At 42.6% G+C, this 23564-nt stretch overlaps 1 protein-coding gene across 1 annotated transcript in view; it reads right to left on the bottom strand.

Annotated features, from left to right (window-relative positions):
* Positions 1-1154: 1154 nt before the first annotated feature.
* ELP3 (elongator acetyltransferase complex subunit 3) overlaps positions 1155-23564 on the bottom strand; it is a 114850-nt gene continuing 92440 nt past the window's right edge. Inside the window, exons 14-15 of the mRNA XM_058164774.1 lie at positions 17977-18058; positions 1155-2813 (exon numbers count right to left, since the gene is read on the bottom strand). Of these exons, the coding sequence (XP_058020757.1) occupies positions 2737-2813; positions 17977-18058 (159 nt within the window). The 3' untranslated portion in view covers positions 1155-2736. The remainder of the gene's footprint in view (positions 2814-17976; positions 18059-23564) is intronic.

Here is a 23564-nt window from a genome sequence, read left to right as displayed (position 1 = left end):
TCCCTGTCCCCCCATGGTGCAGGTGGCTGACTAGGCCATGCCCACCATGGCACGCCCACCCAGCAACAGGGCAGCAAACCCATTGCTAAAGGATCTGAAGCCCACTCCTGCCTTGAATCCAACTTGACTCCTGGTGACTTTATGGCCAGGTTCATTGTGCTTTTCTTGACACTATAGCTGAGGTTTGTATTGTCTCCTTTGCTTTTTTTCCCCAATCCCAGAAAAACAAACAAACAAAAATATTTGTGGTGACAGTGCTGAAAATTGGAGTTGTTTTAAAATTTATTTTTGGCCACATGTTCAAACCTCTGGTGGGGCCTCTGGTGGCTCAACAGACTAATGCAGTCTGTTATTAACAGCAGCTGCTTGCAATTACTGCAGGTTCAAGCCCCACCAGGCCCAAGGTTGACTCAGCCTTCCATCCTTTATAAGGTAGGTAAAATGAGGACCCAGATTGTTGGGGGCAATAAGCTGACTTTGTATATAAATATACAAATGGATGAAGACTATTGCTTGACATAGTGTAAGCCGCCCTGAGTCTTCGGAGAAGGGTGGGATATAAATGCAAATTAAAAAAAAACCTTTTAAGGAACTGCTGAGCAAGACTGTGAGGAAATGCCTCATCTTTGCTCACCTGCTCTGAAACGCATGGCCTCACTTCACTGCCCTGAACCAACCTTGACATTTTGTGGGAAAGGACACCTTCCACTCTGCTGCCTCCTCAATGACAAACTGGCCCAAGACCTGTATCAATTACACTTCAGAAAAAGCCTTTTTCTTTGTCAAGAAATTACAAATAAATCATGAAAGTGCTAGCTTTGGAGAAACAAGAAGTAGCATAGTGGGGATTTTATTTTCTTTCAATATCACCACTGGAGTTCTTATAATGACCCTAGTATTTTTACTCAATTTACTGAGTAAATATACAATAAATTCAATTTACTGGAGTTACTGGAAGGAGCCCAATGGAGATACTAGAGTCCCTGAAAAAAGTTTGCTCCAGTGCCAGGTACCCACAGATATGGCAGGCTGTGAACACATCTAAGAGTGTCCAAGAGAGAATTAGATCTTTGGTCCACTGACCTTCCCAACCAGAATATACTTATTCTACAGTAATTCTGAGAGTTATGGTTGTATCATAACTGAGGACAATAGGATGATAGAAAATCTTCTTCCTAGCGCATTCCCGCAAGTGCAGGGTCCGCTTTTCAGATCATTGAACGCCACTTTGCACGGTCAGCTACGTCTCCAGGGCGCAGGCCCGTGGCTTGCATATCTTTGTTGATGGTGTCTTGCCTTCTTTGTTTTGGACGACCACAAAGTTGCTGGCCATTGACTTCTAGTTGGTAGGCAGTTTGGCAATAGTGGAAGGTGCTGCTCTCAGGACATGTCCATGCCAGCAGAGCTGGCCTTCAACAGGACGATAGAAATGTCACTTGTAATATCAATGGTGACCTCCAAGGTCTTAACAGAGAGCCTTTCCCAGTCTATTGACCTGAGGTCCTTCAGATTGGAGTTACTGTCAAGGACTAAACTCAAACCCTGCATGCAAATACTTTTGAGGGGAAATCTTATTAAAGTACTGTGCAGGGAAACCTGCCATGAAATGTAGCTATTTTGCTTCATTTGTAGCCTGGTACAAAATTCTAGCTGCACTAATTGCATCACAAATTGCATCCTAGCAAAAGCAGTGAAAATCTGACATTGTATGAAGTTACATTATTGATTAAAAGTCGAATTTTTGAACAGTTTACAGCCATTTCTCTTCATTAAGATAAATTCCCCTTGATTCTGAAAAGATTTTTAATATTATTTGTATGCTCCTCATCTTGCCTAGAGGCTAATAGACTGTTTATTTATAATGCCCTCCGCTGGGTTTTAAATACTTTTTAAATGACTATGGTTTAATGCAGAACGGTGGTCTTAAGCATTTCTAAACCACACTGGTGTATAGATATTAGAGTGGAGGGATACAAATGTCAACATAAGTAAGCAGTGAATGCAAAAACTTGTATTTAATTGGCAGGAGCAATTTTACTTTATAGAAGGAATGATGCCTGTTCTCTTGTGTATCTGCAGCTAGGAGTGTAAATTTTATCTGTAATGCCAGATATACTTTGAGACCATCAAGTAAACAACTGAAGGCTAACACTGCAGATACTGAAAATGGCAAATTTAATCTTGCAAAAGAGGCAATTGTCACTTAACATTAGACTAAACCAAAAGAAGCCCAATGCTATCTGTTAAAAATAGCTGTAGTTGATATAAAGTGGTCCACTTTGCAGACCCCTTATGACAGGGGTGTCAAATTCGTGGCGTCATGTTTTTGTCATGTGACGTATTGCAACTTTCCCCCCCCTTCGCTAAAACAGGGGTGTGCGTAGCCAGCGCATGACGCAGCTGGCCTGCAGGCCGCAAGTTTGACACTCCTGCCTTATGACACCATAGATCTGAAACCCTGAAGGTTTCCAGGCTGTTTATCCATTTGTAAATGATAATCAGAGAAATGAAATAATGGTCAACTCTTTTTTTTTTTGCCTGTTATAGAAGAGCCAACAAAATTCATTGGGTAGATTTGAATGTGATACTCAATGAGAATCCACTCTTTGATATCAAGTGATCTAAATGGGCCTTGCTTGGCTAGTTCAGACAATGTTTGTAGTAGGGCCATGGCATCTCCATTCTGCTCTGGCCTTAATGTGCAAATGCGAAGCCTCAGGTGTTCTTCGCTAAATCTCAGTCCAGTCTTTTCACCATATAGGGCCCTTCTAGTCCATAGCCAATCTTCCTGTAGTAATCTCTGGTACCCACACCTGCAAGGAAAAAAAACAAAAAGACATCGTTCAAAAAACAACTTACAGAGAAGAATATGCAAACAGCCAGTCTCATGCATTGAAATACATATTTCAAATTACCCTTACTACATCTATTATCAGCAGCACAGTACATTTCCTTTGAAATAATGTAGCATCTGTATGTCTTCTTCGCTACCACCTGCACATGACACCAAATAAGTTTGCTTCATCTTGCCTCACGTTTCAGTCCTCAGGTTATTCATTCCCAGTTCCCGCATTACAGGGGACCCTCTTGTTTTTAGAGGATGTTCTTCCACTGATACCAGAGATGGGAAACCTTGCAGCCCTTGGGCTAATTTCATTCAGCTTGAGGGTTAATTTTCAAAAATCTTACACAAGCTCAAATTACTGATAAGAGTGACTTACCCTTTACCTGCTGAGAAGTTATGAAGAGGAAAAAGTGGGTGCCAGAGAGGCTCCCTCCCCAATGTACTTCTATCACGTTATTCAAGGGAATGTGGTTCTCGATGGGTTGCAAATCAGTGACTTAAACCAATCCTCCATTTCAGCTGCACAGCTTTTTACTTATTCCGTGATCACACTTTCCACACGATTAACTAAAACGTTCATGACCATTCTGTGACATTTGCTACATAATAATATTGTTGACAGTCAACGTGATCTTTTTGTTTGCATTTATGATTATTAAACTGAACTAAGGCTTTTTTTTTCCAGATGCGGAACTATAACCCAGAGCATATGGTTTCCTCCAATGTATCTTATGGAGACAAAGAGAAACCATTAGCATATCTCCTATTTTGGTGCTGGAAAATAAAGTTCTTAATTAGTAATTCAGTGAGGGGTTGAAGGTGCTGAATGAAAACAAGGAAACAGACGGGTGCAAGCTATAGATTTTTCTGAAAGGTGGTTGGTCTACATGTTCCATTATTTTGAATAATGCGTGGGCTTTATGAAAATCATATCTCTTTTTACATCAGGTTTTTGCCAATCCAGAAGATCAAGTACGAAAATTCTAAATCAACTATACATAAGAGATAAGATTTATAAGTTCTGAAAGACATACTTTTTAAAATAAGAAAGATAAACATTGAATCACATCATTTTTTACTTTTCACTTTTTAACTTATGCAGTTATCTTACTATCTACATAAACTGGAAAAATGTACAGAATCTCTTATTTGCCTAGTTGCAAATATGGAAAAAAAAGATACTTTTGGTAGGTCAGGAACTATTTTATCAGATACTTGAAACATTATACTGGGGAATATGAAATAAAACACAGGCAATACAGATAAGCTTATTAATACTGAATAACAGAATGACAGAGTTGGAAAGGACTATGGAGGTCTTCTAGTCCAACCCCCTACTCAAGCAGGAAACCCTATATCATTTCAGACAAAGAGTTGCCAATCTCTTCTTAAAAACCTCTAGTGTTGGAGTACCTACAATTTCTGGAGGCAAGTCATTCCACTGATTAATTGTTCTAACTGTCAAGAAATTTCTCCTAGGTTGGTTTTCTCCTTGATTAGTCTCCATCCGGTGCTTCTTATCCCATCTTCAGATGCTTTGGAAAATAGGTGACCCTCTCTTCTTTGTGGCAGTCCCACAAAGAAGTGAGCAAATTCTCTATGTTCTTAGTGACCTTATATTGTCCCATAACAGCATTGCCACAAACGCTTCCTGAAGAAAAGATGGAGTTGGTATTTAGCTGTTTTGCAATTTCTGTTTCCTGGCTCTTGTTCTGTCTGTTACAAATTTGTGGTTGCCTCTGGCGAGTGGCTGCTTCTGCTGGTAGTTGGCATTCATAACTAAATACAGGGTTCCCACCCACAGGCTCTGGAGAGGCAAATAATACAATTTAGGATAGGCTGTCCATCACTTGTTATACTTTGAAATGATTTTAAATGGGGCTTGCAAGTGGCAATAAACAAAACACTATCATTTTCTCTTCAAGGCTGGTCCTGTAATCAATTATTCTCAGCTATCTTCCCCCTCCCTTTCAGCTTCTTGAATGAGCATTGTTTGAAACAAAGCTGATGTAAATTCTTAGGTCAGAATTAGCAACCTGATGCTTTCTAAATATTTTAGACCATAGCTCCTATAAGCCTCAGCCAACATGGCAAGAGCTTTAAGAGCTATATTCCAAAGTGGAGGCAGTATATGATCAGGAAAAAATTATTTTTAAAAAAACCAAATGCAGGGGATTGAAATTGTTTAGAAGGCAACTGTTTTTCTATTTGCATTTTTACATTCTTTCGAACTGCTAGGTTGGCAGAAGCTGGGACAAGTAACAGGAGCTCACCCCATTATGCGGCACTAGGGATTCGAACCGCTGAACTACTGACCTTTCAATCGACAAGCTCAGCATCTTAGCCACTGAGCCTTATGTTAAAAGTAGTGTTAGCCTATATGACTTAAATTTCCTAGTCTGTAGACGAAGATACACATAAGTAGCCACTGCATATATATTTGTGCTTCAGCCTATAAAGTGTTCAGTCTAATTTTTCTTTTACAAACAACTCAAGGAGGTAAACATACCTAGTAATTCTTTTTCCTCCTATTCCTGCCCCCCTCCCTCCCCCCGTGAGGTGAATTGAGCTGAGAGAATGTGACTGAACCAAGGTCACCAAACTGGTTTTCATGGCTGGCTTTCATTTTCCATCCCATGCTATAAAATTAGGCAGAGAGGCAGTGAGTAATTCCAAGTCACCTACTAAACAATGTGATGAATGAGCCATGTGTAGCCAAGTTTTTAATTTCTGAAGCACAGCCTGACTGTAGCCCACTGAGAATTATCTTTTGCATATGGATTTAATAATGGACTTATTCATTTATATGATACTTAAATTTCTGTCTCCTTTACTGTAAATTTTTCTGTTCCTAACTAGAACCATGTTGAGGATTGATTCTGGTTTTTGATTTTGAGGATTAGTTCTAATTAATGATAGGAAAATTTTCTATCACTTTTAGAGCCAGCAAAGGCACGTGTAATCAATAAAAGATACGGTTTAGTTCTTAACCCTAAAACAAGGAAACCAAATGCTGCTTAAAAGTGAGTTGTCCTATCCTGCCACCAACCTCTGCTGATGAGCACTGGTCATAAGTAAAGTATAATGAGGGAAAGCTATATAAAAATGTTTAGAAGCATCCAAGCTTCAAAAAAACCAAAATCAATCTCTGATTCAGATCAAGCCCTAATAATTATTGAAATATAAGCTTTGGCTGGAAAGCCGCCCACCCATATTTAAACCTGAGCGTGAATGGGGTGAGCTCCTGTCCTTGCTCCAGCTAGCAGCTTAAAAGCATGCAAATGTGAATAGATAAACAGGTACCACTTTAATTGGAAGGTAACAGCGCTCGATGGTTTCATGCTGGTCACATGACCATGGGAATGTCTTCGGACAGCACTGGCTCAATGGCCTTGAAATGGAAATGAGTACCGTCCACTACAGTCAGCAATAACAAGTGGAGTAAAATTCCTTTATCTTTTTTTTTTTTTAATAAAAATAACTGCAGCCATAAGTTATAGATAAAGATATAATTGTGTGCCAATTTTTAAAATTGTTTTTGTTTCTTTTGTAAGCACTGACTCCCACAGTGGGGTTTTTTTGGGAGGGGGAATACAGCTGGGGATGAGGCCGAGCTGAAGTGCCATTAATGAAATATTGCCATCTCTGCAGGAGCTCAATGAGATATAATCACTCCATCTGGAAGGTCTGTGACAGTTCTGAGTCTGGTTTTAATCGCATAAAGAAAAACCTACAGTCCAAAGGAGCTAGAATCTGCATCCACAAGGATGGAATTGACAGATTTATCTACTACCAAGTATTATTGTCCGAACATTAATCACTAAGTTCAGTCAAAATAAAGTAGAACATTCAAGGACAGTTTATTATTTCAAAATCCATACCATGACATTTCTGTCATTAGCTCCTCCTGGTGTCATATTGAATGCATGTGAATCTTTCTGCCTCAGAAAAAAACTTTCTCAAGATTGTAGTAAATCTCAGTATTTTCTCTGGCTTTAACAAACTTCACCTCTGGCATCTGATATACAAACTGTAAATCAGCTTTCACTTTTATATCCGTGATGGTGAACCTATGGCACGCGTGCCAGAGGTGGCACAAAGAGCCCTCTCTGCTGGCACGCACGCTGTTGCCAGAGGTCAGATCTCTGTGGCGTTTCTTTCGTGAGCTTCCGTTTCCCTGCAAACGACGAAACAGAAGCTCACGAAAGAAAAAAGATCTTACCTCTTGCCGCACTGCCAGTGTTGGGATGCCCCGCCTCCCAGGTCTCTGCTGAGCATGTGTGCATATATGTGCATGCATGTGCATATGTCCATACATGTACACATGCGCACATTTGCACGGCTGTGCATGGGCACATTTGCGCATGCCCATGCCTGCACATATTTGTGCACACACACTCACCTTTCAGTTTGGGCATGCGCGCACACAGTTTGGGCACTTGGTGTCTAAAAGGTTCACCATCACTGTTTTATATGGAAAGCAAAACTTGAACTGTCTATGGAATATTGCACAAATCTCAAGGAATGGTTTTTCAACACGATTTTGGAAATGCAGGGCTGTGGGCTGCCTGAACAGGGCCAGTACTGTACCCGACAAACTTCCCGGTGAATGGAGAATTAATGGAGCCCATAACTCAGTAGTCAATCACCAGGTTTGCATAGAGAAAGTCTTAAATCCTCTGACCTCATCAATTTAAAAAGGATCAGATGAATATGAAGAGTCCTGCTGAATCAAACTAAACGTTCACCTAATACAGTATTTTCTTACTCAACTGGCCAATTGGTACAGTTGGGAAATCCAAAAAAGGACAGCAGCATCTCCAAATAAGGAAAGCAGTTTTCCTCATCATTCAAAGTTGAAGCGCTAATGACTTCCTTAAGTTAACTATATGCTATAAGTCTGTAGAGATTCTCAGTCATCCAGGTCATGGTTGTCCCAAAGTTGCTTCTATTTTTTTTCAGGAGGCAACTGGACATTCTTGTTTTTTTCCTTTGAAAATTCTTTTTCTTTTGAATTTGCTATGCAAATTGCTTAGTTTTATCTGTCCTGACTCCCATCCTTGCTTACTTTCAATGCCTCCAAAGTCTTTTTCTTACTGCTGAGATGGTGAGAAACCATTGCAATCTAAGCCAATAATTTTGTGCTAGATGGAGAAACAACAGGCGGCTTCCTACACAAAACCTATAGCCATGATAGTGAACCTATGGCACGTGTGCCAGAGGTGGCTCGCAGCACCCTCTCTGATGGCATGCGAACCGGTGCCTCAGTTCAGCTCTGCTGCGCACGTGCACACGCCTCCCGCCGGCCAGCTGGTCTTCAGGTCTCTGCTGTGCATGCGGGGCCCGCATGTGGGGGCACATGTGCATGCATGGGGCACGTGCAGGGGGTCGTGTGCGCATGCACAAGGGCAGGTCTCATGTGGGAGGTGACACGTGCATGCACGGGATGCGTGTGGGGGAGTTGAATGCATGCACATGTGCAGGAGGGCAGGGTGTGTGCAGGGATCAGCAAGGGCACATGTGGGGGGCTGTGTGTGTATGTGAGGGGTGCATGCAGGGGTCATGTGCGGAGGTGGGGTGTGTGCGTGCATGCATGGGGGTGGGGCAAATGCATGGAGTCCCGCACGCATACGCAGGGCGCTGTGGGGGATTGCTTGCACATGCGCAGGGGGCGGGCTTTGTGCAGGGACCTGCACGTGCATGTGTGTGGGGCATGTGGGGGGGGGTTGCGCATGCATGTGTGGGGCATATGCAGGGAGGTTAGGGTTAGGCTGCGCATGCATTTCATTTTGGGGTTCCGGGCACTCACACTTTGGCATTCAAAAACAGACATCACAGGAGAATTTAATATAGAGAGACTGCTATTTCCCAATGCAGCTTTATTATCACTTCATTCAGGCTACCAAATAATCCCAATTTTTACCTATGGAATAAAAATGGAGGAAAACATTTTCCTGATTGAAATGAAGGGGTGCCTCTTTCTTTCAGAGCAGACTGGTATGAATGAACATTCCCCAACTTTTTTTTTTTTAAAGGATTTTCCAAACTCACGAGTGAGGAAGGGAACTGAGTCCTATGTCCTGCCAAAGGCCATTTTTGTCTTTTGCTTTTTAAAGGCTACTATGAAGGGCTGGCCAGCTTGGATGTCATCAGTTCCCAAAAATGCCCCTCCTCTTCTCTACAGGCACTTCAGCAGCCGTGTGCGCTCAGGCATGCAACATTTCTGGCCTGTGTCCATGTTAATTTTCTACTTGATGGCACACAAATCGAAATCTGGTCTGGAGGAAAGCTGATCAACTCACTACATGGTAATTAATTCACAGCAAAGACAGGCAGTTCTGCAAGGTGTCACTGCACACACCTCCCCGCACCATCCTGCAGCAGAGATAAGATGTCATCATAACGTAAGAGACGTAAATTTTGGGTATTCTTGCCTACCTCCAAATTTACACACACAATAAAAATGCAATTCTTCCAAAGGGAGCTGGCCTTGAGTTTCCTACAAGGGCATGAAGGTGTTTACAAACTGGATGAAAATGTCAGAGCCCCCATAAGAGGAAGAACACCTAAATTTCCTTTCAATGGTGAAGGGGGAGCAGACAGAAGAACACTGCCTGATAACTGGGAACCTGGGTTGGCCATTTTTTACTATGTAGTTCCATATGGTCGTGCTCTGAAGGCTGGATAAATACCATGAAGAATGTTATCTTTAATCTTTTCAAGAAGGCAGAGGTTTGGTGAAAGTGGAATTGGGAGATAAATTAGGTGAGCAAGGAAACAAGAAAAAATGAGATTGCGACTACAAAGCTCCTCCAACTTACCCTAGTTCACTTGCTGGAGGGAATCTGTTTCCAGATAAAAAAGTCAATAAAAACAGTTTAAGGTTCTGGAAATTGACTAAACTCTCAGATATTATTTAGCTATCTATGAAACAAATAGAAAACTGCTCTCCCAAAAGAAAAGCATGTCTAATCACCACAAATTTGGTTTTTCCTATCAGTTTATGCAACATTTCTGCAGCATTCCATACAGCTAAAACAAAGGATTTTTAAAAATTATTTAAGTGGCACTTTACATATTGATTTCCTGTGAAGAGTCAGAAACTGCCATTTTAGACACATAAACATTTGGTAAACGGAAATTAAGATTGTGGGTCAAAGCAATGAGGAGCTCCAATGGAGCGACCCTCAAAGGTCAGACCCAAAACAATCCCTCCTGCCATGCTGGTACATTACTCAATCTTGGAAGATCAAGCAACACTTTCACAATAAGTAAGTTGTTCCATTTATGTTTGGCTCTTGGAGACAATTGCTGAGGAAGGAGAAAGCAAAGAGGATAGAGTGGGGAGGGACAGCTTTTTGGTTGCTAAGGACATATGCCATCACTCTGCTAAACAAATAATTCCCTCAACACTGTCAAACTAGTTATTAAGTCTGATTACTATTAATCTTCTCATCATTCCTATCACCCATCTCCTCCCACTTATAACTGTATGACTGTAACCTTGTTGCTGGTATCCTTAAGATTTATATTGACTGTTTCCTTATGACTATCATTAAGTGTTGTACCTTATGATTCTTGACGAATGTATCTTTTCTTTTATGTACATGGAGAGCATATGCACCAAGACAAATTCCTTGTGTGTCCAATCATACTTGGCCAATAAAGAATTCTATTCTATTCTATTCTATTCTATTCTATTCTATTCTATTCTATTCTATTCTATTCTATTCTATTCTATGCTATGCTATGCTATGCTATGCTATGCTATGCTATGCTATGCTATAGCCCACCTTTTCAAGTGAGAACAATGGAGGACTGATTGGCCAAATAAGAAAGAATTGAACAAGCATCTAAAATGTAAAATTGAAAAAAAAATCTTTAGAATATTGAGTCAGGGTTGCTCAGTAAGCAGCCTACTGCCCCAACAGCTTTGTCCTGTTCCTTCCACCATTGCAGCCTACAAATGGTTTGGCCACTGCTCAGGGTGCTGATTAATGGTCCAAGACCTAGCTTGTGTATGCAATATATGTATGCATACATATGCAGTATATGGGAGAAAGTTCTTTGTATGTTCTGGAAGAACAGCAGTAGCAGCTTTTTCCAACCAGATGCTCCCCAGATAGGCTGGCATCACAGTTTTAAGGCTTTCCAGTCAAACATACTAGCCAACCTGGCTGAAGAATCTGTGAACTATGCTCATAGTATAACTGGACAGCACCCAGATTAAGAAAGATTGCTCTATAAACAAAACCATGAATTGATACAACTGAACCTACCGTTAAGCCTTTCCCTTTCCCAATGCCCTTCAAATGTAGTCTAGCATCATGTTTCCCAGAGAGAGCAACTAGGAGTCTTGGAAAGTCTACAAAGGAACTCCCAAAATGCTTCTCCTATTGATGTTCCCAAGAAGCTGTCCGTTGTTTTCTCAGAATATAAAGGTTACACCTCATCATCACAGAGAGGACGTGGGGCCTTAGTCTCCCTCACTTCAAACTTTCTCAGAGCTGTTCTTGTGAGGATAAAGCTAGCCACCTTCACATCTCAGAAAAAGATAGGATATAAAGGTAATAAATTAAGGTTTTCTTCTCTGAACTTGACTATTTTCTTTTCAAAGATATCCAAATTAATCATATCCTTTGCTTCTATCAGCAGAAAGTTACAAAATTACTAGCAGTGCACAGAAAGGATTCTGTCCTGAATATTCTGCCAATCACTTCAATGGATGGACCCAAAGTTCTATAACTGTATCTTATATAGGAGCTGTGGTGAAACAATGGTTAGAATGAAGGCTGACTCTGCCCCACAACCAAGAGTTTGATCCTGACCAGCTTGAGGTTAACTTAACTTTCCATCCTTCTGAGGTTGGTAAAATGAGGACTCAGTTTGTTGGGGTCAATATGCTGACATTTGAAAACTGTGCAGAGTGTGTATAACTGTGCTGTAAAGCATTATGGAGCAAAATATAAGTTTAAATGCTGTTGCTACTGCTATTATAATTACTGTATGATAGGATGAAAAAGCCTTTTCTCCAGCCGTTATAAAGTTCCATATTTCAGATGTCTTATAAAATCTCATTTTTTAAATTTAACTTCCATTACCCATTAACTCCCCTAATATTTTTAATCAGCTGCCTTTTTAATGATTACTGCTAACTGCTTTAGAATTGGTAATGATGAGAAGGGATATATACTATAAATATTTTTAATAAATAAACATTGAGAATGCTGGAATATCACCTTAGCTTTTATGGCTGTATCTCCAGCTTTAAAGGTAGCAGCTACTGTAATTGCATGAAGATGGAACCACCTTCAGGAAGTTTTGGCTTTATCGGTGAAAAGCCCAGTTCATATGCAGTCAGATTCCACATGATGGCAGAATCAGGGTGATGTAGTGGTTAAGGTGTTGGTTGCACAGTTGGAACCTTGTATTATTTTATTGCTTGTTATTTTTAACATTCCATTAAACATACATTTGTATCAAGAATTTTGAGATTCTTTGAATGTAATGTTCTAACCTCATAAAACAGGTTAGTTTTTCTTTTCCAAATAAAACAGGACAGCCTAAATACTCTCTTCTCCCCATCAACCACGCAGTATCTTCTAAACACCAATCTTTAGAAGTAGCATCTGTGGACTCATTAAACAAAAGCTGCTCTAAGAAAACAATAGCTCTAGTTACTGGCAAATAAACCTAGCCTTTGTGAAGCTGACATGCAGGCGTGAAATCATTGCAGGTTACCGTTGCCTGTGGCCAATTAATTTAGGGTAGGTAAAAAAGGAAAGTAGCCTTCTTAAATGCCAGCATCTAAATGTGGGGAACAGCAAACCCAAAGACAACATCTTTCGGTACCACCATTCGTATAAAAGACTGGTCAACAGTGGGCAGAGAAAGTTGCATTTTAGGTCCACAGCCAGCCAAAAGATATAAACATGGATGGGAATCAAAGCACAGTGACTTGTTCAATTTATTCTAAGCACACATTTTTCTTAGCACAGACTGTTAAGAACCCAAACTGCAGTTGCATGGCAGGTGGCACAGACAGCAGCAAGATTTCATCAGTGACTGCCAGAAGCTTCCACTGGAGCGCCTGTTCTTAACTATCTTCTGATTTGATTCATGTCAAGCTATGTTAGGGTAATGACAGGGTTATAATATACTCAATTCCTCCTTCATGGCAGGATTCCTTAAGATCTTGTCTGTTCAAGTTTTTCTCTCTCCTTCACCACCCCATGATCTTGCCTGAGAGGACTGAAGGAATTTCAGAGAGGTTTCTTGCCATCACCAGTGTTAAGGGTTTGGGTGGGTGTGCTCTGGAATAGGAAGGGGGTTTAAGATGGACATTGTTCAGGGCCTTCTCTTGTGTTATTTTAAAATGGGCTTATGGTCCAGTGGAGAAAACTATGGGAAGATGAGCTTGATGTTGTATTGGGATAGAAGAATTGTTTAGGCAAGAGAGAGGCAAAGGAGGAGAAGGAAGTCATTTACTAGCCCAGAATGTTCTGTCTCCTCACCCTGCCTTCTCTCAGGGTGGGGCAGAGGGGCGACTTCCCTGAAAGATAGACAACAGAATCAAATACCAAGTTCTCCTTTACCTGAGTTGGCAACCAATTTCCAAGGAAGAGTACTAAACTGGTACAGAATGAAGTTTTAAGCAGTTAATGCATTTTTCAGCAAGCTTAAAAGCAATTTTAATTTGGCTTTTCTATGTGTATAAAATATAGATATGCGGTGGGCTGACAGAAAAGCTTCCTGTCTTGTTGAGAGGTGGGAGAAGCATCAAAAGATGACTCTTTAAAGTGCCTTTTGATTTCTGTTACATCTGCTATTATGGGCAGGCTACTTTAAAGAATAAGCAGAGGAGTGTGGCGCGCACATGAGGTCCAAAGTATTTTTTTTAAACCCTTTATGAAGTATGAAGAATAGGAAAACATTCTACCTTCCTATTAAACAGTAAAAGGCAATATGCCAAGCTAGAATTAAAAATGAGAGAATCCTGCATCCCCTATTTTATGCAAGTTCAGAAAAGCAGCAGTTATCTATCCAGTAATATCAATAAGCTTGAAAGAAATCAAAACACACTGCTTGAAGTATAAATGTTAAATGTTAAATAGTATGGCTGTGCATTCTTTCAAAATTATTTGGAAGAAATGTTAGCTGAGAATTGCAATCCCAATGCACCTGGAAAATCTCAGGATGGGGAATGGATTTAGTTGGATCTTGAGGCAGATATGACCAAAACTGTGTCTTGAGGTAAATTTGTTCCATCCTTCCTGTCCTAAAGACCAGTTTACATATGCCTCTTTTCCATTAAAGGAATTTTATTTGGAATAATTTGACTTAATTTTAGATGTACAAATCAAAGCAAATATAACCTGTTGGAAAAAACTTCAAAAAAAGAAACATATGAGCAATGCAGCATTAGTCAAAATGTACATGAAAAAGCTTAGAGGAGCGTCATAAGTTTATCAATGACAAGAAAAAAAATGATGAGGATAATGATGATGAATTGGACTCATGCTATAAACATTTCCTACAAAGTTGAAGAGAGGCATGGAAATATACTTGTATAAATACACCCTGGATAAAAAAAAACACATGGCTTAAAGCAGCAAGCAATTTCATATAATACAGGAAAATCCTCAACTTTTGTTTGGTGACCTTTCGAAGTTACAACAGCACTGAAAAAAGTGACTTACAACAGTTACACTTACGACCATTGCAGAATCCCCAGGGTCACGTGATCAAAATTCAGACACGGCATTTGACTCATATTTATGATGGTTGCAGCATCCTGGAGTCATGTGATCACCTTTTGTGACATTCTCACTAGCAAAGTCAATGGGGGAAGCCAAATTCACTTAACAACCGTGTTACTAACTTAACAATTGCAGTGATTCACTTAACAACGGTGTCAAAATAGGCTGTAAAGTGGCAAAACTCGCTTGAGAAATGTCTCACTTAGCAACAGACGTTTTGGGCTCAACTGTGGTCGTAAATCAAGAACTGCCTGTATTGCCAGGGATGCTGGCAATTGCTGCTGAAATGTGAAGACCAAATGGATTCTATAAAAGGTATCCTTAGAACTTGACAAATTTTTCTACAAATTACACCATTTGACAGTAGGGTATATCCTACAGCTTGCTGTTCCTGATCATCCTGGTGGACTTGAATAATCTCAAAAAACCACCATAAATGAAGTCTCTGGATTATTCTAGGTACACCCACTGAGGATTCAGAAAGTAACAAGTGGCTCTTGTGGACTTGCTCACCTTTCCATGTCATTTTAAATGGCGTTTATCTACAGAGTTTCTGCCTGGTATTTCATCCTTCAGCTGTAAAAAAGTACAATTTGGCTTTTGGTGTTTTTTCCCCTCTTCATATCTTTATCAAGGCTGACTTTTGTGAAAAGGACAGTCTATTGTGGGTTTGCTTTAGGGCACAGGTCAGGTCTCCATGCAATGTTAGAGACCATGAGGTGTCCTAAGAAATTTCTTCAAAAAGATATGGCTTTAAATTGAGGGAAGCTCTCACATCTAGAAATATGTCCTGCCTTCTCCATAAGATTAAATAATTTGGCAAAAATGATAAGAATCTGTTTGAAAGACTGGAAATTCTACATGGACTTTTTGTTGAAAGAAAAAACTTCAGAGATTATAAAATGGGATGAAGAGGATGGGGAAAAACTGACATTATCAATAGAAAAAAAGAATGGAAAGCATAATTGTGTATTTTCTTTTTTTTTCTTTCTATTTTATGTTATATCTCTTTTTTGGTTTGCATACTTTTACGTGTGTGTGTGTGTGTGTGTGTGTGTGTGTGTGTGTGAGAGAGAGAGAGAGAGAGAGAGAGAGAGAGATATTTTAATCAAGTCTGCAGCAAGAATGATTCCCAACTGAGGTAAAAGTGAGAGTCTGTATCTTCTAAAGTACATCAAGCTTTCTAAAGACTGCTTGGAGGCTTCTCCACAATATCATCTTATGCATTTCATGCTGCTTTAAAATATGCTCTTAAACTCTCTTTAAGTGCTTCTTCTCCTTTGCTTCTTTGTAATGAAAAGGAGGATAATCAACAACAAAAAATAGCACTTCTTTGGTATATCTGAAACAGTTTGCGGGTGGGTGAAAATGTGACTAAGAGAAAGTGAGAGAAGTTGCTAAGGAGGGGAAGCACCCTGCTCTTATTTGCCTTTTGCTTTTTAAGTGTACAAAACATGCCCTGTACCATATGAACTGCCATGAATAAGGATTAAACTTCTCATCCTTCTTCTTTGATTGATCTTTTTATTGGGCCATAGGAGAAGCCCTAGTTTTCTCACTTACTGCAATGCAACAGAGGCTGGCTGCTTGGATAAGATTGGCAATCAGGTTTTTAATTTTTTAAATCTTGTCTTTATTATTTTTATAAATAAACTCAAGGTAGCAAACATACCTAATACTCCTTCCTCCTCCTATTTTTTCCCCAACAACCTTGTGAGGTGGGTTGGGCTGAGATAGTGAGGGGCCCAAAGTCACTTAGCCAGTTTTCATGACTAAGCCAGGACTACAATTCACCGTCTCCTGGTTTCTAGCCTGATGCCTTAACCCAGGGGTGTCAAACTCGATTTCATTGAGTGCCACATCAGGGTTTTGTTTTACCTAGGGAGGCCATAGTAGGCATGGCCACCTTGCTATCACTCGTGTTGGGGGCGTCTGTGATGGCCCCAGAGCTCTGCCAGAGAAAATAAACTCCCGAGCTCCGTTTTCGGCTGTGATGGCATCCTGCAACACTCCGCCAGCAAAAACGGAACTGTAGGTTGCGACAGTTTTCTGCAACCTTCCACTCACAGCCCTCCCAAGCTCCGTTTTTGCTGGCAGAGGCACCGTGGGCCAGTCCTTCACTCTTTCCAGGGCGGCCCCGCAGGCCAGACCTAAGAACCCCATGGACTGGATCCGGGCCCTGGGCCTTGAGTTTGACACCACTGCCTTAACCACTAGTCCAAACTGGCTTTTTTAAAAATATCATCCTTCCCTTCCCAAAGTTAAACTCCTAAAACATCCAGACACTGGATAATAGGGAAAAGTACTATTGCTTCAGGCCTTCTCCTGACTGTCTTATTCTTTAATAGGTTTAAATTTATTCTGGACTTTCCCCCAAGAGTATTAACCTCTGCGTTGAATTTATGAATAGGTGAACACTACAATGCACACATAATGGGGACTCCCTTTTCTCTCCTTCATTTTGCGACCCTCTTTTCAATTTGACTCTTAAGAGTTCGCCACCGTCTCCAGCAGACGGTGACTCCTGTGTGTAAATTTATGATTGTATCAGCAGATTGATGAAACTTTCAGTTTAGTGCAAAGCTAGGAGTGAATATCAATCTTATTTCTGTGCAAAGTACAGGAATTCCTCAGAATTAGGAGGATACAGGATATGGTCCCTTGATAGATTTGAACTATAGTACCTCTCTCTTTAGAAAATAAGTATGCACATCAGGATTATGTTAATATAGCCAAACAAGATATTACTAGAGAGCAATTCCCATAATCCTTCCCTACTAATTATGCTGTCCAAAACAAAACTAGTACAGCTGATTATCCCCAATTTATATAGTTTGAAGAGCAATATTTGGGAGTGGTGTTTATCAGTAACTGAGAATATGCATTATTTCCTGATTATCGCTAGAATATCAGTTGAGATCATCCTAGAGAGGGGAAAAGCAATCTCACGACATGCCCTATATATATTCTGCAGATTTAAAGGACAGACTATTCACCATTCAAATTCCAATGGATGTTGTGGTATGGTCAAAATGTCCACATAGAGTAGACAATTGCATGGAAAGTAAATTAAAGAAACTGTTGATTCTAGTTATCTGACATATATTTCATAACATGTCCTTTTCTCCTGGAAAGATGAGCATATGAAGAAACAATAAGAAATCTCATCAAACCATAGATATTCTGTGTAAACATACATTACTGGTTTTTTTCAATCGCAAAATGCTCCCTCTATCACAGACAAAGACTTCTGATCTAGAAAGCTTTTTCTCTTTGGCAATTTTCAGATACTCGGCTATCCAACACTTTCCCTCCCATTCACCTGCTAACAAAGAAGGGTGCATACTTACACGGTTGCTAGTAGCTTATTACCTGAAATGACAGCTATCTTCCATGAGCCATGCTCTTCTCTGGCAATTCTCTCTGCCTCTTCCATGAGCAGCATACCAAATCCCTAAAAAAAAAAATAGCACGGAAGCAGGGAAATGTACGTTTCCAGAATACAGGGAGCTAATAATTTAGAAATTAGCTGGCAGAACACTTAGAATAAGGGTTTCAAACTCAAGGGCCACGGGCTGAATCCGGCCTGCCGGGTACTTAGATCTGGACTGCCGGGCCACCCTGGAAACAGTGAAGGACTCTCCCGCAGTGCCTCTGCCAGCAAAAATGGAGTTCGGGCGTGTGGCCCTCCCAGGCTCTGTTTTTGCTGGTAAAGAGCTGCAGGAGGCCGTCGCGGCTGAAAACGGAGCCCAGGAGGGCCGCATGTAGCCTTCCCGGCCTCTGTTTTTGCTGGCAGAGGGCTGCAGGATATTGAGCTGGCAGTGCCTATTCTGGCCTCGCCCACTTCGGTCATGCCCACTCGGCCCTCCGAGGTCAAATACAACCCTGATGCAGCCATTAATGAAAGTGAGTTGGACACCCAACTTAGACGGTAGTATGGAGAGGCAGCTAGAATTGAGGAAAAGGAAAAAAGGATTAAAAATAACTTAAACCTTTCCTTGTTTTTAACATATATACCAGCTCCTATGGGACAGTTGCATTGATCTGTTACAGGAAAAAAAACCACCAAAGCAATCAAAAAACTAAAAGGAGAATGTTGAGACATCCTTTATCAGTACAACACAGGTGCCTCTGAATTGGTACATGGATGCCCACTATATTGGCTTGCACGTTTGTCTCTAGAGGTCCTACCATGCATACAATGAATAATGGGAGCATGACTGGGTAACATTGGCACCTATAGGACATGAGCAACTGATTATTATTAGCTAAATAATGCTGCCTACAGCACGATTATGACTCAGGCTCATAATCTATATTTTCTCTATCTTTCTAAAATTACAGTTTGAAAGCCTCATTTGAACAAAGCCATGATGGACGTCAGAAGGTCAGGATCTATGGACAGTGTGCTGGGTGAGATGCCCTGATTGGGACAGAAATGTCAAGTAATTTGAAAGTGAAAGCTTTTTCCGTACATGCTAAACCCGGCAAAGTGCCACATTAACCCTAGAAGCAACTTAATTATATGCCTGAGATCAGGCAAGTCTTAGTGAAAGTATATAAAAGGGATAGGTTTGTTAAGATATAAAAGTTGTTTTGGGACTTTGCTGGCATAATAATAATAATAATAATAATAATAATAATAATAATAATAATAGTAGTAGTAGTAGTAGTAGTAGTAGTAGTAGTAGTAGTAGTAGTACCAGGAGACGCCAGAGTTGAAGAAAAAGAACTGGAAAATAATCACGAAATATTGTGATCTGGCCACTGAAACTATGCAATTATGGATGAAACATGTGACAGTGATACCCACTGTCATTGTGGCACTTGGTACCACGTCCAAGAATTTTACGAAGTACATCAAGAAATTGTAGCTTCCTGCAATAACACCAGTGGAACTGCAAAAGGCTGCACTACTTGAAAATAAATAAATAAATAAATAAATAAATCTTATCGCATTCTTTGACAAAATGACAAAATTAGTAGACCAGAGGAATGCTGTCGATATAATTTACTTGGACTTCAGTAAAGCATTTGATAAAGTAGACCATAACCTACTACTAGATAAAGTAGAAAAATGTGGGTTAGACAGCACCACCACCAGATGGATTCGTAGCTGGCTGACCAACCGCACTCAACGTGTAGTCCTCAATGGAACTACATCCACATGGAGGGAAGTATGCAGTGGAGTACCCCAAGGCTCTGTTTTAGGCCCAGTACTCTTCAACATCTTCATCAATGACTTGGACGAGGGGATAGATGGGGAACTCATCAAATTTGCAGATGACACCAAGCTGGCAGGAATAGCCAACACTCCAGAAGATAGGCTCAAGATACAGAAAGATCTTGACAGACTTAAACATTGGGCGCTATCTAACAAAATGAAATTCAACAGTGAAAAAAGTAAGGTTCTACATTTAGGCCAAAAAAATAAAATGCACCAGTATGTGGTACCTTGCTCAATAGTAGTACCTGTGAGAGGGATCTTGGAGTCCTAATGGACAACCATTTAGATATGAGCCAGCAGTGTGCAGCAGCTGCTAAAAAAGCCAACAGAGTTCTGGGCTGCATAAACAGAGGGATAGAATCAAGATCACGTGAAGTGTTAGTACCACTTTATAATGCCTTGGTAAGGCCACACTTGGAATATTGCATCCAGTTTTGGTCGCCACGATGTAAAAAAAATGTTGAGACTCTAGAAAGAGTGCAGAGAAGATCAACAAAGATGATTAGGGGACTGGAGGCTAAAACATATGAAGAACGGTTGCAGGAACTGGGTATGTCTGGTTTAATAAAAAGAAGGACTAGGGGGGACATGATAGCAGTGTTCCAATATCTCAGGGGTTGCCACAAAGAAGAGGGAGTCGGGCTGTTCTCCAAAGCACCTGAGGGTAGAACAAGAAGCAATGGGTGGAAGCTGATCAAAGAAAGAAGCAAAGAATTAACGGAGCATGCGCAAGATGGCGCCGCATTGATTTCGCGGGGGCGATGGTGGTCTCTCTTGTCCGGCGGTCTGGACAGAAGGGAGGGGCGTTTTGATATCGCTGCCTCCCCTTCCTGGTTGAACTGATTTCCTGCTGACCCAGGGAGAGGGTTTTTTGCCCTCGGGAAGAGCTGGGCCGGCAGGACGAGCCCAAATGCTGCCGACATGTTCTACCAGCTCGGCCGGCTCGTTTTGGGGTGGTGGCTGGCCACCGGCGTTTTCTTTCGCCGTTTTTTGACAGCGGTGGCGGTGGTCGGCGGAGGGCGGAGGGGGCGTTTGACATTCTTGCCCTCCTTTCGCCCCTTGGCGTTTGACACACTCGCCCTCCTCTCACTTGCCCTCCTCTTGCCCTCGGAGGGGGCGGAGGGGGCGTTTGTCACTCTCGCCCTCCTCTCGCCCTCTTTTTAGCCGAATTGAAACAGCAGAACTGACCAGAAGCGACCAGCAGATGACGGCAGCCGGTGGGGGGGGGGCATTTCGATGTCATTGCCCCCTTTTCGGCGGAACAGATAGCTTGCCGGCCCACGGGTCTCTTTGGACAGCTTTTTGGGAGTGATGGTTTCCCGACGGCAGTTGATGTCGTAATGAGGGCGACGACTGCGGGGATGACCCTCTACCTTCACATAAACATTGAATCATCTGGCCCTTCCCCCACCACCTGGGCCGTTGCCTACCTTTCTTGTCGTCAAGGATTCCTTTCAGCCGATTTCTGTCCCGTGTACCATACCATCTTTTTGAACAACTTGACCGACCAGGACTGCTTTTCCACCATTTCTCGTGATTTCTATGATATGACACATTTGTGGACGCAACCCTTTGGTTTACCAGATTATTGTCATGCGAACATTTACAGCGGCCGACCTTCTTGCCCTGCGAGATTCCCCTCTCTCGCGGGTTTGGCCCTCCACATTATCGAGGGCCCATCTTGAGGACGGGTTTTGGAACCCCGAGAGGTGGCATGCCAAAAATAGGAGACTCAGGGGATTTTTAATTAACTGTTTTAATCGGTTTTTTAAGGGGAGTTTTAATGGGAATTTTAAGGGGAGGGTGGGAACCGACGGGTTCGGGTTGGGAGGGGTGGGGTGGGGGAGGGATTTGACGGGTGGAGATGAGAACCCGCCGGGGAGGGATCCAGCCCCCGTGCCAGTTCGCGGCACTACTCCATCTGGTCTGAAGGCAGGGGGGGAGGGCGTTGTTCCAGGACTAGAGGGTGGTTCGATCTGTACGGTAAGTGGGAGAGGCAGATATGGCGTGGGGGGGCCCGTATCGAGAGTTGGGAGCACGTGTTCGATGTCTTAAAGCGATCACGTGCTCTGGCCCCCCAGTCCCTACCCGTTCCTCGGGCGGCCATGATCCTCAGAGCTTGGATCTTCGGCTGATGTTATGTAATGCCCGGTCCGTGGCTAATAAGGCTCCCCTGATCTGCGATCTTATTCAGGGGGAGTCCGCGGACCTCATGGGCATTACGGAAACCTGGTTGGGCCCAGAGGGGGGGGGTTCCCCTTGTTGAGATGTGCCCTCCAGGTTTCCGAGCATTTCATCAGCCGAGGGCCCAAGGTAGGGGTGGGGGAATGGCGGTTGTCATTAAGGAAGATCTAGAGCCGAGGGAGGCCACTGTTCCTCAGATTGCCGGCTGTGAATCCCTCTATGTGTGGTGGGGCCATAGGAATCAGTTGGGCTTGTTGATCGCGTACCTGGCTCCTTGCTGCGTGACCACAGCCCTGCCAGAGCTGTTGGAGGTACTTGCCGCTGTGGCAGTTGAGACCCCCAGACTTATAGTCATGGGGGATTTCAACCTGCCATCAGCTGGCTTGTTATCGACGGCAGCTCGGGAGTTCCAGGCCTCCATGACGGCCTTGGACCTGATTCGAATAAATGATGGCCCTACGCACATGGGGGGAGGCACGCTGGATCTGATTTATATCTCTGGACAGTGGTTAAATGATCTGGAATTAGATGATTTAGTAACAGAACCAATGTCATGGTCCGATCATTATCTCCTTCGCCTAGACTTCCGTACCGTCACTCACCATTGCAGGGAGACGAAACCTATACGTTGGTTCCGTCCCAGGCGCCTGATGGACCCCGAGAGGTTCCTGATGGAGCTTGGGCCATTCCCTGAGGATCTGGCCCACGGCACGACTGAGGAACTAGTCGTGGCCTGGGAACAGGCCACGGCTGGGGCCTTGGACCGTGTCGCGCCTTTGTGGCCTCTGACCTAGCACAGATCTTGTCCGGCCCCTTGGTTCTCCGAGGGGCTGAGGGAGATGAAACGCCGGAGAAGACGCCTAGAGAGCACCTGGAGGTCCAGTCATTCCGAAGCTGATCGGACACTAGTTAGGTCCTATTCTAGGACCTACCTAGTGGCAATGAGGGAGGCGGCGTTCCTACGCCCACCCTCATTGCGTCGGCAGATAACCGCCCGCCGCCCTGTTTGGTGACCCGCTCCCTCCTTCACCAGGAGGTGCGGGATGACCCTTTGCAGGGACGAGCCGAGGAGTTTAGTGATTATCTATACGATAAAATCGCTCAGCTCCGGGATGGTCTGGACCGAAATTGGGATGATCCAAGCGAGGGAGAGGAGGCACGTCTTGTCGAGTCTGTTTGGGATGAGTTTGACCCTGTGGCTCCCGAGGACGTGGACAGGCTGTTGGGGAGGCTTCACACCACGACATGTTTACTGGACCCGTGCCCTTCCTGGATGGTACTGGCCACTCAGGAGGTGACACGAGGCTGGCTCCAGAGGATTATCAACGCTTCTCTGTTGGAAGGGGTTTTCCCTGCCGCCTTGAAAGAGGCGGTGGTGAGACCCCTCCTCAAGAAGCCCTCCCTGGACCCAGCTATTTTGGGTAATTATCGTCCAGTCTCCAACCTTCGCTTTGTTGCGAAGGTTGTAGAGAGTGCTGTGGCATGACAGCTACCCCAATACCTGGATGAAGATGTCTATCTAGACCCGTTCCAGTCCGGCTTCCGACCC

Source organism: Ahaetulla prasina, chromosome 1 (genome assembly GCF_028640845.1).
Source record: "Ahaetulla prasina isolate Xishuangbanna chromosome 1, ASM2864084v1, whole genome shotgun sequence".
Classification (NCBI taxonomy): Eukaryota; Metazoa; Chordata; class Lepidosauria; order Squamata; family Colubridae; genus Ahaetulla; species Ahaetulla prasina.
This window is presented reverse-complemented; position numbering and strand designations above follow the sequence as displayed.